This window comes from Nematostella vectensis, chromosome 13 (genome assembly GCF_932526225.1).
Source record: "Nematostella vectensis chromosome 13, jaNemVect1.1, whole genome shotgun sequence".
Classification (NCBI taxonomy): Eukaryota; Metazoa; Cnidaria; class Anthozoa; order Actiniaria; family Edwardsiidae; genus Nematostella; species Nematostella vectensis.
The window spans coordinates 11,898,881-11,919,119 of record NC_064046.1 but is presented as its reverse complement, the minus strand read 5'-3'; the positions used below and the strand labels follow the sequence as shown (position 1 = coordinate 11,919,119).

The 20,239-nt window shown below is 39.9% G+C and overlaps 2 protein-coding genes across 2 annotated transcripts; one reads left to right on the top strand and one right to left on the bottom strand.

Annotated features, from left to right (window-relative positions):
- Positions 1 to 4,170: 4,170 nt before the first annotated feature.
- LOC5519510 (dopamine receptor 2) lies at positions 4,171 to 7,231 on the top strand. Its single transcript, XM_001639364.3, has one exon. It carries the CDS (start codon positions 4,518 to 4,520, stop codon positions 5,625 to 5,627), a length of 1,110 nt encoding a protein of 369 aa, XP_001639414.2. The 5' UTR covers positions 4,171 to 4,517; the 3' UTR covers positions 5,628 to 7,231.
- Positions 7,232 to 17,731: 10,500 nt separating this feature from the next.
- On the bottom strand, positions 17,732 to 19,747 carry LOC5519508 (NADPH-dependent pterin aldehyde reductase). Its single transcript, XM_032364313.2, has one exon. It carries the CDS (start codon positions 19,691 to 19,693, stop codon positions 18,983 to 18,985), a length of 711 nt encoding a protein of 236 aa, XP_032220204.2. The 5' UTR covers positions 19,694 to 19,747; the 3' UTR covers positions 17,732 to 18,982.
- Between the last annotated feature and the right edge of the window lie 492 nt (positions 19,748 to 20,239).

The following is a 20,239-nucleotide window of genomic DNA, read 5'->3' as shown; positions in this document are numbered from 1 at the left end:
CTAGTTTCGACGAACAACATTTGATCTATATGCAAAATCCAATTTTTGGAAAGATGTTTTGGGCATTTTGTTTGATTGTGACCGTTGTCCCGCTAACAAAAAATATATGTTATTGTATCTGGTATAATTGTACTGAAACGATGACGAGAAAGGTAGAGACGGTTTCATATAGGCATATTTATTTGACAATTCAAATCTAAATGAAAAAATTGCTTTTTCCTAGAACAAATCAACATATTCTTTGAGAGAAGACATGAACGATTTGATTTTGTTAAGAATTTTGCATAAATACAAAAACAATCGGATGGTTAGATTAAAATCATATTTGTGGTTGGTTTTATCTCGACAGTTATTCTTATTTTACAACTCATCCCGAAAAAACCCAGGGGATCACGACGTTTTGATAAAGTAGTTTGATTTCGGGTTTTTCTAGTTAAAAAGAATAATAGACATAAAATAAAAACGCTGAGTTTTTGTTAACTAGAATAGTTAAAAAAATTCTTAAAATATCTAAAATTGATTTTATATAAAAATGCCACTCTAAGATTTACTCAAAAGTATCTCTAAATAGAAGTTTTACACAGAAATACAAAAAACAAGTTTTCTTTTTGTGTGCTAACCGGAGATATTGGTGACCAGAGTAGCAAATGAATAAACTCTCGTCTAAACTTCCAAATCCCCGTAGAAACAAATATTTGTATAAAGAGGTTTTATTATTGAAGCTGTTTCCTACGAAGGAAGTAAAATGTCCGAGCAACGACTGGTTGAATGTCACTTTGTAACAGACAACGCGATTTTCTGCATCTTTGGGCAGAAATATCAAATTCAGATAACCATTTATTCCTTAATGTAATAAATTCGCCCGATGACATTGTTAATAAGTTGAACTTGGGTTTACAAGATGAAACCGAAAATGATTTTTAATGTATACATTGAATAGTGAAATCCTTTCAAAACTTATATTGTAAAAAAAAGTGTTAATGCAGTTAATGCACACCTTTTATCGTTTTTAACGGTTCCTTAAGCGGTCTTATTTTGTGGTGTTAAACCAAAACCAGGATTGAAAAAATATATATTTATATATAAATATATACTAACAATGCTAGAAAAATAATCCTTAACACATGATGTTCTACAATGTGACGTGTCACATTGTAGGAAGTTCTTCTCTTTTACATTTTGCCCTTGAATTTCATCACTTTACATTTCGTTTCAGCATTCCCATTAAAAAGTCGGCGAAGAAGTAATAATATTATGATGAGTAATTTAACAAAAAAAAAATGGTTATAAAAATATTCATCTTAAATGTCGCCGCGAAATAGATAAATTCCCCATTTGTATTTGTCTTGGTTTTATAAAGGGGTCCATATGCCGACAAATAGTATCAAAGCGCCCGGTCGCCCATATTTTTTAAATCGTTTATCACGTCTGTTTAGAAAATAGGTGGAAAATTGCAGTTAGAAGGGGATTACAAAGTGTTGAAATTAAATCCAAATTAAAACAACTTCCGCACAACCCTCAATAATGAATAGAACTGTGAAGCGAAGCCGTTTTCATTTCCTCGGCTTAGTAGCAGATGTTCATAGAAAACAATAAAAAGCCCAAATCTCGGAAAAGTATTGTTCCCTATTTCGGCAGTGATAAATAAAGCCGACCCCTTCACCAAATCTCGAATCTCATAAAATCCCCATACACGAGCACCGAAAGCATTATCTGATGAAATTTGTACGCGATTATTATATAGCGAGTACTCACACTCGCATTTAGTTTTTCATGCCCTATTAGATGGTACATAAAGGAAAAATTAAAAATTGCTGAAAGAAACGCCGCTACATCCAATATATTATATCCATACATTCTTTAACAAATTGCAAAGAGCTTTATCAATGGACGGGCTTTTCAATGATTTCATAAGTAAGCAGTATCTCTCCACGAGGAAAATAGATGCCTCGTCTAATAATGAATACCACTTTAGCACACGACGGCTATCATTATCTTTGAAATTCTCTTCTACGCTCGAGAACTAATGCAGGCAATTTCTTCCGTTTTACATCAGTGTACATTTTTCAAGATAGCTCCCTAATTGGCAGCCATACGTGCATTAATACAAAAAAGAGTGGGCAAAAAAGAGAGAATGGATCTTTCGGTATCACGCGCTGACGTCGTTTCGCGCCAGCCGTTTTTCCCGCCACCGCATGTTTATAAATTTGGTTGCAGCGGTGCGAAATTTCGCGCGTGCCTGGTTTCTCGCCACAGGCGGGAAAGTGGAGAAAAAAATCATAAAAAAACAACTTTGGTTTATTGGAATTTTACAGAATTGTCGTATTTAAAAGCTGAGCAATACACATTTCCCTTGATGAAAATGTGCAAAATTCAAGCTAAATAAATTTATTCAGTGACGATAATCGCTTTAAACTTTGATTAGCATGCAAGCACGTAATGTAACGGTAGACATGTTGTTACAAAATTTCCACCCATTCTCGGGGCAATATTGGGGAAAAGGACCCGGCAAAATATCATTTTTCATAAAATCATTTAAAGTACTGATCCAATATAAAAAAGACATATAAGTGGCCGGCTTATAGTTTTTCGGGTTAGAGGCACGATATTCTTATTTAGACCTATCATAGATCCATCATTTCCTCGTTATTAATTGGGTGGAAACCAAAAAGCTTTTAAGCTTTGCGATTGGGCTCGCTTTATCTTGGTTGGCGCGAATGCTTTCCGTTGAAAATGATCGCCTAGCCACTTTCCATGGCTTATGAAACTAACTTTTATATTTTTTTGCCGACAGAATTATCGTAGAAATCTTTAAAATGTTCGCTAGCGTGCCGCAATTTAGACCTTTTTTGAAGAAAATATTGTACACGACTATGCATCTACTCCTAAAACTGTAATTTTACGCTCTTTTTAAGACGCGCACACGAAAAAATCCTATTCTTTCGAAAAATAGATTAAAAACTTGGAAAATACTTGCGAACAAAAGGAAAACCTGTACTGTTTAAATATTTTTCTTCATAAAACAAATATTGTATCTTTGATCGCAGCTGAGAGTTTTTTTCTTTTTTAACAACAATTACTTTTTAGGGGGGGGGGGGGGGTATCGTTATTTCTATCAGTGCGTGATTTGTATACAAATTAGAGTCACGGCCTGGGTCGTATATCAGTTCCTGTGTAACCACGGTCGTCTGGAGGGGGTAAAATGCCGCTACAAAATGGATACGAACGTACTGAAGTCTTCACAACAAAAAACCGTCTCTAAAACAAACGTTAGTTTTTAATTACAAGAGGCTGTCAGGTTTCCTCAGGATTAATCCTGTCTTGTTTGCTATCGTAGGGGTGTTTTTCTTTTTGAAGTAATGACATTTAGACCCAAACTCGTCAAGGGCACAACATCGAAGAAGAATCGCTTGAGGCCAACATCCATTTGTATTAATTACGCGAGTTTAAAAACCTATTTAGATGCTAATAATAATATTTATCTTCAATAAGGCTTTATGTGAATTGGTTTATAAGGCCATTCGACTCCTACAAAGCATTGATAAATTAAATTACCACGAGGGAAAGACCCGGTAATGTGGTGATGAATGTTTCCCTCGAGCTAATGCTAAACAAAATAGGGCCTCCCCATATAGACATACGACTTCGGAAGGATGTTGCCTCTAAAGGCTTTCCAAACAGCCCACCATAGCTAATTACTAGGATGGGCTAGCAATATAAAAAAATGGGGGCTTTTACGTTCGAGTGTATTGTTTCCCCTTTTTTTCGAAGGCATAACCCGTCTTGAATTCAAAGAAATCACAAAGTTGTCAGAAATATAACCCCCGTTTTTCATTCCGCGGTAGCTAAGTATTTCATTTAATCCATCTGTCCCCCCTCTTAAGTTTTCTTCCCGAACCTAGCCACGAGAACGAGATCATAGAGCGGAATGCGGCGTTTATAGCAAGGGTAAAATAGCTGTGATTTCACGCGCATTACGATACTTAAGATGTCAAGGGACCTCATTAAATCTCACGCAATGAGGCATCGCATTAAGGGAGCTTAAACCCGAGCCGTCCTTCAGTGTTCCTGTTTAGTTTTCGCCGGCACTAGCTTAAGGTTTTTGCGGCGCAATGCGGCACTTTTTAGCTCCTACTCACAGTAGAAGACGGATATCGCAATCGCCTACCGCGAGCCTTCATCGTTCGCCCCATCCCCACCCCCCTCCATACGAGTATAAAAACGGTTTGCGGACTCGGCGCCGGTGTTTCTATGACACGGTGTATATTTGATCTATCTGTCTACACCGCGCCACTTTGCTCAGCTCACGGTTTGTTTATATATCGGAGACAGCATTAATGAGATTCTATTATTCGACTTATCCTTCCATAATTACCGAGTTGTTTGAGAGATAATTAGCAGCTGAGGCGAGGCAGCGGGGCCATTTGAGGCTAGGAGACGAGCGCGCGACACCTACTTTCACATCAGACTCGAAACCCATTCGACCAATACACCAGGGCACTCGATACGCTCTTGCGATGTACGCGAATAACTCCACAGCCGGTGCTGACCTCATGGCCGTATGTCGAGAGAACACCAAGCCCGAATACATCGTTAATACAATCTTTTTGGTGTTTATTATGGGCGCTACACTGTTTGGAAATGGCCTCGTAGTGGCAGCGGTTTACATGTTTGCACGATTGCGGAGAATGTCTAATTACTTTATAGTTTCTCTAGCGGTGAGCGATCTTCTCCTGGCGCTGGCTTCATTACCTCTTCGTATCGACCAGTCCTACCATAACAACAACTGGTGCAGAGATCTATCAACTTGTACCTACTGGATCGCAACCGATGGCATCTGGGCCAGCGCGAGTATTTGCCACCTAGCCGTGATTTCGATTGACCGATTTCTCGCGGTCACTAAACCGTTCGCGTACCAAGAGCTAATGACCAAGACGCTAGGCTTTACTCTGTTGGGCTTCGTCTGGGTATACGCCTGTCTTTGGGGTCTTCTTGGGTTGTTCAACTGGACCGACCCGGGTACACCATCAATATACACCGGCGTTTATCCGACGGGAGAGCGGTTCTGTACAAAGAACGACAAGTGGTACTACACTGTGGCTTTAGCCGTGGCGTTCTTCCTGCCTTTGCTTATCGTGATAGTGACCTACGCGTGCGTTTTCAATGTCGCGCTCAACCAAGCGCGTGCCATGTCTCTAGCTGATCCGAACAAACGCGGCCATAAACGCATCGTCCGCGAACTCAAAGCGACCAAAACTATCGCTATCGTGATTGGCGCATTCGTCGTCTGTTGGCTACCCTTCTTTATCATCGTAGTTCTCTCCTTGTGGTGCAAGCCTGAGGATTGCTTTGCCGCGTTCCAAAAGTACCCGAAGTTCTCGCTGGCGATTCGTATCCCATTTGTGTTCGTTCTGCCGATGGTGAACTCGTGCATTAATCCTGTTATTTACGCCGTTTACAACAAAGAGTTTCGCATGTCTTTCAGTGTTATGCTATTGAGGAAGAAGCGGGGCCGGCGCTCGCCTGATTACTTGGAGGAACTTAGCGTAACGGAGCATTCTAATATGCGGCGCTCGATCATAGACGATCGAGTCACCCACCCTATGAACGGCGCAAAGGGGACATAAAAGAGCTAAGAAGATGGTGCACGATCGTGCTACTACCCAAAGTACGCGGCGTGATAATTCCATCACGCGACGAAGAGCGGGGAGATGACAGAGTCCTGGAGCAAATACTAGGCTGAGATATCCCCTTAGATGCAATCAAACAAAAACATGGATGGTTATCAAGCCTTGTCGCTCGCAGAACGAACGCTACTAGGTTCCTATGGATACTAAAGCGAATCAAGGATTTGCTTACTGAAATTCAAAGTGGTGTGCCTCGTCACAGAAAACTTTGACAGTCTCATCACGGTTAAAATGCCTACAATCTAATTTAACTTTCATGCGGTTTTACGCTTAGCATTTTACCAAACCGCGGCTGTTAAAACGATCACGTCGGAGTCGGGGGTTTAAAGAGGGGCTGAGTTTTAGGGTTCGTCTAAACTAAGATACGCAGGAACTTCGCTTTGTTTACGAACTGGCTAATAACCCTTCACTCCGGTTCGGAACAGTTTGAGCATCCGAAGTCTGCAATAGTTAAGGAACCCATCTATCACGAAAGCCAGTGAAACACAAACTATGCGGCTTCGTAAAAACTGTATGTGTTGCCTTATATTATATTGTATAGTCCAGCACAGATGATGTCGGTAGGAATTAACGCAAAAGGACTGAAAAACAAACAGAAACTTATTGTAATGAAAGATGTATAGAGATGTAGGATTTTATTAGGTGAGCTAGCAATCAAAACTGATTTTCCAATCTTTGCTCAGAAAATTGAATGGAGTACGAACAATCATGCGGGTTAAGCAATCGCCGGGGATTAAGGCACAGGGAGTTCTTTTAACTGGTGCGGTTCTGGGTTCAGTAATTTAGTAAAGGTTCATTTGTGTGCGCTATTTACAGAGCATTTGAAATGAGTTTCGGGTGTCAGATTGTGGCTTGTTCCTCGTCTTACTAATTCCCTTTGATCGTTAGACTACTAATAAAAAACCGCACGCCTACTGGGAGAAGGCTTTCTTTATCAGGGGACTCCCGTCGACAACTACCCCAAGTTTAGAGACCTATGCTATGAAATATGAAATACAGAGCGTTCAAATGACACCCCAAAAGTGAGATTTACTGATTTCTTTAATAGCACCCACAAATGCGTAACTTAGATGCTGTAATGGTCGCATGTTAGTGTCATACTAAACGGGCTAGGTAGATTTCACCTGTTGTTTTTGCTTAAACGAAATCCAAACCTATTTTCGTTTCGCCCGGAGCGTGAAAATATTGTTTTTCTTTTCAAAATGTCGTATCCTGTTTGCTCTACTCGATAATCGTTATAAACGCGAGAGAAACTTTACTCGGAAACTTTACTGTAAACTACTCTAAAATATTTATATTTTCCAAACGTCGCGCCATTACCCCGGGCCATTTAGTAGCACATCGGGATCAGAATATTAATCATTTATCCAGATGTCTTGCGCTCCGAAATACCACTATTAGGGAAATACATTTCTTTTGGCACTCGTCGGAAATCTACCAAACGTAATTGTCAATCTTCAATGTCCAAATTTTCTTTGAGGATTACAATCAAGATAAAAAAGGAATTTACTAACTAAACCGAAATAAAAATATTGATGCTAGGACACGAGTTCTTGCTAGTCTGTATTCCGGGCTGTTGGATTGTTATTCGGGATTATTAAATTGAGAACTTGCGATTTGAAGACAGGGATTGTCTAAGCTTCCGGAGCTAGTGCCAAACCTGACAGAAATCTAAATGAATCGAGGCAAACTCGGGCTACAGGATTTTGTAGAAATGCGAGAACAAACGCTCGCCAAAAATAGAGTCGTAGGAACTTCGCCAAATATGTGTGATTGCCTTACAAACGGTACCGTTCAACCGTCCCTGTGTTTATTGCGACCTCAAGAGACTCTAGAGTACACTTCAAAACGATCTCGCAAAAAAGGGATCCATCAAAGTCTTAGTAATTCATCGTGCTAAATACTCCCAAGTCGGAGGTATTTTTACGGATTAATGCCCCCGAAGCATTAATTCAAGGGGCGAGTGGAGTGCGGATAATTCTTGGGGAAGTAATGTTTTACTTAGCACTTTAAAGTTGCCAAGGGAATTAGCAAGGGAGCAAATCAGCTGGCGGTATCGCAGCGCGCGATCTGAACACCTAAGTAATCACTAAACACTGATCACCAACACCGATATCTGATGAAATTTTAAGAGGAGATTTTCGTAAAAAGCTTTCTCCCTTTTCTGTATCGGATTTCTACACAGGAATTGATTAGCTTGATGCGTTTTTGCCCCCCGTGTCCACACGTTCCTCAGATTGACTCGCGCGATAGCTCCTCATATCCGATCGCATCGCTTTGCGCGCCGCTAAAAAAGGATCTCTCTTTTCCGTCGCTTACCCAACCTAAAAAGCCTCCCCTTCACTCGCTTTGCGCGTTACTAAATTAAGACTATCACAAAGTTGACGTCTCCACTTCGAAAAGTCATGGCCACTCCAGTTAAGTTTGTTCTAGAGGTAAAAATAGACCTTAATTGCGAAACATCGACGTCAACATGTTAGCCTTAGACTGATCTTTCTATTCACATCGGAATATACGGGTTTCTAATCAGCGACAGTTCGATGGCAGCGAAAGGTTTAAGGACGGATTATGCCGACTTAATAAGACGCTGAATTCTCTTTTGAGCTCTAGGATAAATTTCACGATTCGGTGTCACATCTTGACATCGACACAAAAGAAGAAATACATTTAAGTCAAGGCATCTTACGATTGTCTACACCAGCAAATTAGAATTCGCGACTTTTGGCCGATGTTGCGCCCTCTACGTGAAAGCCTGTGTTATTGGGTGTCAGCCCTCTGTTTGCTTCGTCTTTTCGATCGAAAGATACCCAGATTGAAAATGTAGAGCAGCTACATTAAATTGAGGGGAATTAGACGTTCGCGCGTGGCCCGGAGATTCTTACGATTGTCTACACCAGCAAATTAGAATTCGCGACTTTTGACCGATGTTGCGCCCTCTACGTGAAAGCCTGTGTTATTGGGTGTCAGCCCTCTGTTTGCTTCGTCTTTTCGATCGAAAGATACCCAGATTGAAAATGTAGAGCAGCTACATTAAATAGAGGGGAATAAGACGTTCGCGCGTGGCCCGGAGATTCTTACGATTGTCTACACCAGCAAATTAGAATTCGCGACTTTTGACCGATGTTGCGCCCTCTACGTGAAAGCTTGTGTTATTGGGTGTCAGCCCTCTGTTTGCTTAGTTCTCTTCGGTCGAAAGATACCCAGATTGAAAATGTAGAGCAGCTACATATAATAGAGGGGAATTAGACGTTCGCGCGTGGCCCGTATGATTTTTGTAGTGTTATCTTAATTTCGGTACTCCTTTATCACAGAGATGATATTGTATAGCACTTAGTTTTGCAAGGGGCAATATGCAATATTGCGAGTTCAGCAGTGAAAATGTGGAGATGGAGAGAGAATTGAAGATGAAAGGGACATGGGCGGAGAGTATGGGGGAGTATGATTAGAAAAATTTAGAATAAGATTTAGAATAAGAGTAAGAGAGGGATAATATTAACACGGAATAGGAAAGGGCACCAAAATAGGAATAGTAGAAAACAGGAAAAATATACAAATAGCAGAGGTATATCACACAAAAAAACATGGTAAAATTTAAGGGAGAAAGAGATTCGAAAAAAAAGACGTGGCTATAAACAGGCCCTATCACACAAATTTCGTTTTCTAGAGGTCTTAGATAAGCAGCAGTTATTGTACATCAAAGAAAATTTACACAGGATACTAGTCTTGTATTACTTACAATCTAAATTCACTTCAAATCCCGAGAACAGACTCTCAAGCTCTCAATTCCAGCACTAAGACAAACAAACCAACAATCTTCTAGCGCCGAGTCACACACGATATCCACAACTTTGCCTAAACTTTGCGAACACTTTCTAGTACCTACATATACAGTTAAACTTCTGTACCCTACGTACACATCACATTCTTTTGTCTACTCGACGTTTTAACAACCCCAACACCATGGTTAATAAATAACTATTCTATATTTTCAAGTAATGTTAGCGTTTACACCGTTGACGCCGATGATCTACGAGTTAGCCTTAACACTCAACATATCTATGATCCACTTACACTTTACAAAGCAAAGAAAGTACTTCGGCTCTAGCGCAAGTTTTTAAGGAAATTATGCACCTTGAACTTTTATAGAAAACCAATAATCTACACGTTTTATGAAGAAAAACTGATAAAGCCACACGTTGTAAGCTTTGATCATAACAAAGTAATTAGTGAGCTGATAAACTCTTGCCCCATGATACCATCTGGTTTAGTTTATTGCACAAAAAGAAAATAAAGCGCGAATACGGCATTCTTGTAATGCATAATGGTTTGTTTTTCGTCTGGTATTCTACTTATGCAAGGAATGCATGTGCCTTACAAGGGAACAAATATACGCGAAACTTCAAGCTCTTTCAATAAACCGCGCGCATAACGCTAACTTACAATAGGGCTGCGCGAAAAGTCAAACATACTTGCGTGTGCTCGAAAACTATAAATCTCTATTTTGTTTACAATAAAGGGAATTCTAACGTATAACACTAACCTATAAGAGCATATTAATATCGTGATCTAGCATATTGTATCTTATAATTGCTTGTACGTGAAAAAGAAGAAAAAAAAAGAAGGAATAAAGATAAAACATATCATTCGGGAGCATTTCTAGCATTTGGAAGGTTGGCAAGCGACCTCGGTTTCCTGCTTTTGAAGTATCTCTCAAGTTGTAAGGCGTCCAAACTAACATTTCCATCATCCACTTCATCAAACCGCGCTTATCTTTTTAACTGAAGTTTTCTAAAGGAGCTGCTAATTACAAACACACAACGTCTATTCGCCCACGGGACGTAAGGTCGATCCCGCGTGAAAACACGCAAAAACATGACCTCTCCTTAGGCGCGCAATAAGTGCGCTTGGCGATGTGCTCGTGTATAGATCAAAAAAAAAAAAAAAAAAAAAAAAAGAGAAAAAACCGGGTTGTGAATTCTTGGGATATGTCTTTAATCTAATTGACGCATAATTTCAATCCTCACCGGCTAAACTTGTGTGTTCATTCTAAGATTAGCCGGCTAATTGAGCAAAGCGTCGATTAATCAACATGTTGTAACTCAGCGAGATTAATAAGGTCACACGCAGCGAGGAAACAAATTATGTATACCCGCCGCTTGGCGTACAAAATAAAATTCTCTCTTGGCGTCTCAGTGGGGTTACAGTAAGGTGATGAGAAAATCCTTTTTCGACAATCTGGGAAAGCCACAGGCTGCTTCTTTGTGCAGCATGTTCCGGCGTTAAAACAAGTGCATCCTGATTTTGAAGGGTTGGCGGATTTGCAACGTTCCGGCGGTCTATTTGAATGGCGAAGGAATGTCATTTTTCTGTCTGTTTACGGGTCTATTTTCGGACCCCGGGGTATGCATGAGAAAGACTATGGGGTTTTCTAATTATGATAAAACTTGATAGTAAAGATCTATTTTAGAAATATCCATCAATGGCAGCTGTCGCATATTGATAAAAACTGAAAACGTGGAGGAAATAACAAGATGGTTTGTTTGGGTTTGGCTTAATGATTATTCTTAGTTTAAACGACATTCATAACTCTAGCCCCGGGAGTTCAATTTATAGTTTCCTTTTCAGAGAAAAATTGCTAGCTAATCTATCTAGAAGTGCATATGAGATGGCTAGTACGAGACATGATAACGCCGCTGTTTATTAAAGTAACAACAAATGGCGACAAAAAGGCATATATGTATATATTCTAAGTCCTTTTTTCAATAAAACTTTAACTGTTTTATAAAGTCTTTATTTTATGGACAAATAATTTTCTGGATGTATTGGTCTGTTATGTATATAAAGGTGATAATTGAAATAACCAAATTACGCCAATGTTTTGGACTTTTTCAGAAGAGGAGGTCTACTTGCACTTTGCGTGTCGGAAATTGTCGAGCTACGTTTGAAATAATGCCTATTCAATGACCACTTGCTCTGAACAGGCAATTCAATGACCTTACCCTCCTCTCCCCTCGATACAGTCCAATGCACGTTGCTTACAACCCTATGCTCTACCTTCTTTCACCTCAAACCTCCCGTCTCCTCCACTAGACCGCTCTGATATGTCTTCCAATCTTCTTCACTCAATCAATTCACCCTCCCCTCCAATCGTGATACAACCCAATGCTCTACACTCAACTTTCCCACTCTCCCCTCCCTCGTGATACAATCCAATGCTCTACACTGAACTTTCCCACTCTCCCCTCCCTCGTGATACAATCCAATGCTCTACACACAACTTTCTAAATCTCCCTTCCCATCGTGATACAACCCAATGCTCTACACTCAACTTTCCCACTCTCCCCTCCCTCGTGATACAACCTAATGCTCTACACACAACTTTCCCAATCTCCCTTCCCATCGTGATACAACCCAATGTTCTACACTCAACTTTCCCACTCTCCCCTCCCTCGTGATACAACCCAATGCTCTACACACAACTTTCCCACTCTCCCCTCCCTCCGTGATACAACCCAATGCTCTACACTCAACTTTCCCACTCTCCCCTCCCCTCGTGATACAACCCAATGTTCTACACACAACTTTCCCACTCTCCCCTCCCTCCGTGATACAACCCAATGTTCTACACTCAACTTTCCCACTCTCCCCTCCCCTCGTGATACAACCCAATGCTCTACACACAACTTTCCCACTCTCCCCTTCCCTCGGGATACAACCCAATATACACTCCTTTACCTCAAGCCTCCCGGCCGTCTCCTCCCCTTGTCCGCTCTAATATGTTTCCCAATACTCTATCCTCAACACCCTCCCCTCATCATACATTTCAATGCATTTTGCTTGAATCGCCCCAACATCTAGACGTTAGCAATGACCTTCCATTTGTTATTAGCTCATTTATCACAAAAATCACACTGGTCTAAGCTACAGCACTTATGAGTGTCTGGCGCCAAAAGTATAAGAAGGTTTTTTTCTAATGTCAAGGTCTGGCAGATTAATTAGTAATAGCCTCGTGCGCTCATAAAAAAGGCTAAAAAGAGTATAAACACACACCCGCCCGCTTGCCAGCCTTACTACCCTTATCTTAGCACCACACGTTCATGTTTGTCCCAAGTTCTGCTGACTAGCTAGACAGCTATAGGGTGCGCTCTGCCAATGGATTTAAAGTTAACGCTGTATACAGTATATAGGGCGCAATTTTATAAACAGTGCAGGCCCGGACCCAGGGTTTATCTTGGGGGGGGGGGGGGGAGGGGTTTGCGAAATCCGAAAAAAGTGGACCTAATTTTCCTGAGGGGAGTGGGGTATTGATCCAAATATCCAAGTATTGATCCAAATTCACCTACATTCGGTTGAAATAATAGAGAAACCAATGGTATATCTTTCAGTCGTAGAACTAGTACAATCAGTCGTAGCACAGTTACATTACTATATTAGCCTAGCTTTAGCCTAACTAGCTTTATTGAGAAAACAGTAAAGCCACAACTTCAAATTATATTTTATTTTCCTGAAGGGTCACGAGGGACTGATTCTAATCCTGGTCCGCCTGTGGAACGTAGAACGTATCTGGGCTATTGCAGGCTGAGTAACTTAGGATTTCGAAATCTATGGTTCTTATCCAGACAGCTATATGAGAAGCAATGTGCTGACACGTAGTTGATTAAGGAGTGTTTGTATGTGTGTACCCCTTTTTTCTTGGTGCCAAGTACAGACACTTGGAGATGGACGCCGCCTTTTACACAACACAAGACATTAGAATCTGAAAGGTTGAAAAGGTATTCCCACCAAAAGAGTCTCCCCAAAACCCAAATATGTTGTTATAGTGCTTGTTTATACAAAAGTATTTTAAGTAGGCGTTGGCCAGTACAATCATTAAATCCAATAGAAAAACAATGGTTTGCTGCTTAAGGGTACTTTGGCTCATGTATACAAATCCTTGTTGAAAAACAATTGGCCTGTAAAAGACGTTGTTTTTTTCTTTGATTTCTTAGTCAATATTCCGGCTTAGTGTCTGTGTTTCTCAAGTCAGTGAAATACTTTGCCCGTCTTTTTCTGCGTTTTCTGTCTACCCTTGTCTCACTAAACCATCGAAGTGCCGCAGAAACATTTTAGGAGAATGCGATCTGGATAGCATTGCAGTATAGGACTGAATTAGAGCAAAAGGTCAACGCAGCGTTTTTGCCCCCACAAAAATCAATATGTTACAAAGTCACTATAGCGGTTCGTTACAGGAATAACGTTTGGACGAAATGACACTGCTAGACTTTAGTGAGAATACATGAGCTTACCATAAGATCCACCAAAAACTGGTATTAAACTCTGCCAAATTTTTATAAGACTTTTTCTTGAGTCTGCCAAGACAAAATACTAGTTTTTGGTGGATTGTATTTCTTCTTCTGCAATTTGAGCTTTTTGTATTTATTCATGAGCATTACGAGATATACCTCGAACGATTAAATTATTTTGAATAAGGTATTCACTGTGCATGGCTTAGAAACGCCACTACAAGATAGTTTCAAGGATAGTAGCTTCTTCATCTGTTACGAAAACACACCATAGCCGCGAACCTAAGCCGTGAATGTACAAAAGAATCGACAATAGCTTGGCCCCGTGGGCCTATTTGACGCCGTTAAGATCACAATTCAACCTATACTTGAGTAATCTGACAATAAGCACAATAAACTTATAAAATTAGACTAAAAATTTGGCCCAAACGGGTACGTTATGTCTATGAATGTACAGAGAGTACCAAGAGGGAATGACAAGGTCAGAGAGCCGCCCTTGAGTCTTACCAACCTCGACATTCGCTGTCAAAGGCAAAACCCTGGCAGGAAACGACGTGATTTATATTTACAAACACTGCATTTTATGAATTCCACACACGATGCACGCAGACGCGCAAATCAGTCACGCGCGGCGTACACGCACGCGTACAATCCCTCCACCGGACTCCACGTCGCCCTTGGTCCCCGGGGATACGCCAAGCCCCACAAAGCATCCAATTCCATCGGCTTATTGGCAAGAAAATAAGATACTCCTCATTTTTATATCGTTATAGTCCTTCGATTGTTGATGGTTATCTTGAAGTTCTATTGTGAGCAGGCCGTTTTATTTCAAAATGTAAACGATAGAAAAGGAATGGCAGATGGACATTCTTTAATCTGTTTCCCTGATGCAGATTGGGTGATGCGTTTGAGGTGTGTTTGTGCAGGGTTCATGATGCTAAATATGCATCCTGAGTTCTGTAAACGGATAATGCGCTAATGAAAATCACTGCTGGAGATTCTTTTTTTTTTTTTTTTCAGTAAAAACAGATGTTATCCTGGTATCGTGTATAGGTTTTGTTTTCTTGTACACTCTACAACTTTCCCAAAAATTTAAAAAGTAAAGAAACAAAAACCAGAAATGAGCAACAAAGAGAGCCGAGGTCTGTGTTTGCTAAATGCAGATTAAATTTGGTCTCCTTATTCGGGACCGAGAAAGTCAAAATGTTGGCAATACCCGGGCGTTTATAATGCAGATTGCCCTTGGGCTCCTAGAATAATTGATCTAATAATACGCAGCTTAGGAAAAAGAATAAAGGCCATCAAGAGTAATAAACCCTCAAGGAATTCAATAAAATAGGAAGCAATTAAAAACGTATTGTCTTTGGCGTCTGGTGAGATTAGAAGTCATAAACAAGACGGGTAGTATTTAGGTTAATTTTAGAGCAAAAAATCGAAGGTTATCAAAATGGACTTTCAATACTAAATTGTGCTTTCCAGAAAGGGAAGTCAGGCGCACTGATAGTTAATATAGCCTGACAATTACATAAAATTATAAGCTCTTTTTTTTATAAGTGAAAGCTATTATTCTTCAGAGAAAATAAGCTGGATTATTAATTACCTATCAGCACATTACAGAACGTGATGGAATTTGTATGCATTGGAAACCATAGCTAACTTTCTAAAGTAGTTTACACTGAATGGATTAAATGAGGTCCCATTTGTGAAAACGATTAGCCTCGTAATTACTTCAGCACTAGCTTTTAAGGGACCTTTTAGGGAGTTACGATGACCTGTGTAATTAATTGATTCACAAGACTAGGGGCTAATACCTTTGACAAAATTAATAAACAAGAGAGTCGTTGAACAACAACAACTTTGGAACACACAAGAAGGTTATGGAAGGTTTGGTCGTAGAGTCATCAACCCAGAAAAAGGTGCTTTAAAATGTAATACACGAGTACGTGGATCAAACTACCATCCTTTGGACATACATTGTGGGGCTTAATAGAAGTTGGCCACATAATAGCGATTCACATTACAATGGAACTAAATTATGATGATATCCTTAAAGTTTGTTTTCAGATTGCTATAACTATATTAATTGCTCTGATTGCTTTATGGCAAAATTCTGTCAACAGTATCATCTTGCCAATGCCTCTAGTGATATTATTATCCCAGTAAGGGCATGCCAGTAGCATCCTCACGATAGGTTTTAGGTGGTATATTCAGGAGTATACCGCACTTCAGACTTACTTTTTAACTCGTTTTTAATTTGTTGAACGCAGGCATGTTTAGGTCTTTTTTTTTTTCGATGATTAAAAAACTGACTACTTTTTTTAGTATCCCAAGTATGTGCTTAATAGGGAAATGCTAGTAGGGAAATTCGAAAAAAAAAATACCCCTAAAAATTACTGGCACACAAAAATTGCTCCCCTTTAAAGTACCCAGAAGCCCTAAAAATACAAATTCTAAGAGAAACCCCTGTTTTTTTCTCGGATGCCAGATTTTGACCCCTAAAAATATGACAAGCATGCCTATCAGGTCAACAAGGGAAGAACATATCGAGTTGCCTATAGTGATCTAGTATCTTTGACAATGAAATTGGCCAACAATTCTAGAACCCCTTGGAAAGAGATTGTTCAATGTTCCCAAGAAATATCTTCTGGGTGATTTGATAAACCTACAATCTGTTACAAAACTAATGGGACACTTTCCCTCCCCCTTCCTCAATGTTGGAGGGCAAATGATCACCTTGCTACTGCTTGTGTTTTGAGCTGAAAAATCGCCTCTAACCAATATTAATCGGGGGAGAGGGTTGGCGGTTGTTCATATGGGGAGTGTCCCACTTACTTTTGTTGAGGATTGTAGGTAATACCTAGAGGTATAATCTCACCCTGTAACAGGATTGTCTTCATTAATCAATGTCATTAGCGTTTGTTTGAGTAGCATTTGGCATGTTAAGCCTAATAAACCATCCAATGACAAATTGGATCAGACACCAACACATGAAATCACGTTTGTTTGTACAGTTCCCTGTCTAATCTATAATGTTATTAACTTTTTTCCAAGGATATAAGAAAACCATATATCAAGGAAATTATCCACATTCAAATAGAGTCTGGCATAGGATTTGAATACTTAGTTCCTGTTCTATATACATACAGTGATGGTAATGACAATATAAGTTTAAACACTAATTTGGTGTATTTTGCACTTTTGCTATCTTCTTAGGTTTGACAAAAGGTTGAGTTCCGTTTCTGTTTTGTTTTTTTTTTGTTTCTGGCTACACAAAATGCAGTTTTTTTCCAAAGTCATTTTGAACACACACCAAGCGAAACTCATACAGTAAAAATACCGGGGGGGGGGGGGGGGTCTTTAGGGTAAAAGTAATAGGGAAATTTGAAAAAAAATCCCCCATACCCCTGAAATATACTGGCACACCAAAATTGCTTTCCTAAAAAATACCCCAGAAGCCTTAAATAATACCAATTCTAAGAGAAAACACTATTTTTTCTCAGATATCCCCTAAAATACCTGAGGCCCAATTTTGACCCCTTTAAATACGACAGGCACCCTATCAAGTCAACATGGGAAGACCCCCCCCCCCCAGGGGGTTAATACTCTGAAGGTTATAGAAACTTTCAGAACTCAAAAATCATGATACTCTGGTTATGGGTACTGACATGCAGGACTGTAAAACACTGTTAATTGTAAAAATGTGATTTCGTCTTTGTGTCTGAACAGATTGTGGAACAGAAATAAAGATAATTTTAATATATCTATATATATAAATTAATTTATTCGTTATTCAGCGAGGTGAGAAAGAATACATATTGAGTTGCCTATGGTGATCTAGTGTCTTTGCCAATGTAATGTCATTGCCCAACAGATCCATTTGTTCAAATCTAAATTATAATACAGCTTGATTATTAGGTTTATACAAATTAAATTCTATATAACACTTTCTTGTGCATATACATACAGTATGCCCATAAAACCTATTGTCAAGGGTGATGATTAAGGTTTCTGAAGAAAATTCTCAGGACAAACCACTAGAGTATTCAATGGGTGTAAATCCCTCCCTCAGAAAAATATCTTACAAGCCCAACATCCTATCAAACTCTTCTCACTAAAAATATTACACAACCTTATATTCTACACACCTAAAATATCTTAAGGTACAGTTACATCCATCACTCACCAGGAGTGGGGGGGGGGGTGAATAGGGGTATGTAAATCCGCCGATCAGCAACATTTTCGGGGCAAATCCGTGGATCTGCAGATATTTTTAGATACGCATGGTTTGACAGATAAACAATAGCACTGATTGAAATTAATTTAAAATCCGAAATTCGACCGTCAAAGCAGTCAAAATCAAATTGCCCAAATTGTCAACAGATCCGTGATCCGCCGTATTTCCAAAATCTGCAATCCGCTGAAATAATCGTCAAAATCCGAAATCCGTGGGCATTTCGGGGCTGAATCCGCCGATCCGCGAACCTATTCACTCCCAGACTCCTCCCAGGAGTCTTGTATTTTAGTAACATTCTTGTTTCAAAACTGTTAACCCTACCTTTTCATGATTTGATCTCCGTCTTTCCTGATATCGCCGCAGTCTCTATCCATTCCATTTTACAGAAAGCATGTTATCATCGTAAAGGCTCTGGGTTCATCTACAATTTTGAGTGCTATACAGCTGGCATTTCATTCTTTCTTCTTTTTTTCTTTCTTCTTGCTTTTTCTTGGCCAGAAAAATAAATTGTGTCTCTTTCTGTTTTATGTAAATGATATGTTCTGGACAAAACATGGTTTTATGCTGGAATGATATCGTTATCACAGATAGAATCATGTGACTTCTGTGGTTTTCTTAGCTCCCCAGATACAGAGGAAGTACTTAATACTTACTTATACTTAAATAGATTTTGCCTAATTTAGCTTTTGCTAATGTCTAAGCAGCTACACAGGAAGGTCTAACACCGGCCTATATGGTCAGGGGCCCGTATGTTGACCAAGTTGGCAAGTAGCTAGTGTTTATCCACAAGTGAGACTCTCACCGTTCATGCTGTGATTGATCGAGAGTATATATGGGCAGGCTCCTTTTGCCCACTGCTCTGGATTGCCAAACATTGAAGCACCCTGACGACCAAAATTTGTTTGCAACATTGGAGTGTTGATAATTCCAGGGTTTACAGGCACACAAGTAAGGTACTCTGGAAGCTCCTCTGCTAAAGCTTTGGACAGACCCTCCAGTGCCCATTTTGTTGTACAGTACGGAGCTACTTCCGGTGCAACGCATCGACCCCAACCGGAAGTAAAATTCACAATGACACCTTTTCGCTTTGCCTCGATCATAGACGGTAAAAAGTGTCTCAAAACATTAGCTGTTCCTTTAATGTTGATATCCACAACTTTGTTAAATTCCTCTGTAGGAACTTCCCAAAAGTTCGCGTTTTTATTTGTAACCCCACTGTTGTTTATCAATAAGGATGGAGCACCGAAATCTAACATAACTTGCTGTGACCATTGCTTCACAGCTTCATTGTTGCAGATATCTACAACGTAGAATTGTCTTTTTTCTTTCCCGGAAGCAAATTCTTCGTTAATCTTTTCGATTTTATCCTGCGAACGGGCGCATCCGATCACTGTGTGTCCGTTAGCATTGAACCATTTGACCATGGCGAGACCGAGACCGTAAGAGACGCCTGTGATCACAACTACCTCTCGCTCCCTGGAGGTCGCCATGTTGTATGGTCAAACTCTGAAGTTAACGGTATGCCTGTGGTACTTTTTTCTTGGAGAGGGGGGGGGGGGGGGGGGTGGGTATGTGTTGTTTACGGAATTACAGATTGTTTCTCTGTATTGTATGAAAAGCATGTAGTATAAAAACAATGTATGTAAACAAATATGGTTTAACCGGTGTTCACGGTAGTACTGTTTCAATAATGTAACTGTTTATGTTTTCATTTGACGCAATTTTGAAAGTCATATATTCTTGAACTGCTTCTATTGTGATCAGCTAAAGAACCACATACGGCGACTTCCCCATAATGGGGAAGGGTAAAAACGCGCCGTTGGAGGTCGAGTTACTCATTTACCTGGCGGCGTCGGTTACATAGCACGTCGTTTGAAAGGTCCCAAAAGCGCGTAGGAACAGAGCTTGCTGGAGGAGCGAAACCAAAGGCAAATACGGCCAGTTGAGGTAGGAATATGTGCTTTATTTAACACTAACAAAACATTAGACATCATTTCGGAGTCAGATTATCCTATAGCCTGTGATAAAAATATACC

What these genes read in the sequence shown, in the direction of transcription:
- LOC5519510 (XM_001639364.3), top strand. Translation starts at nt 4,518, where the DNA reads ATGTACGCGAATAACTCCACAGCCGGTGCTGACCTCATGGCCGTATGT.
- LOC5519508 (XM_032364313.2), bottom strand. Translation starts at nt 19,693, where the DNA reads ATGGCGACCTCCAGGGAGCGAGAGGTAGTTGTGATCACAGGCGTCTCT.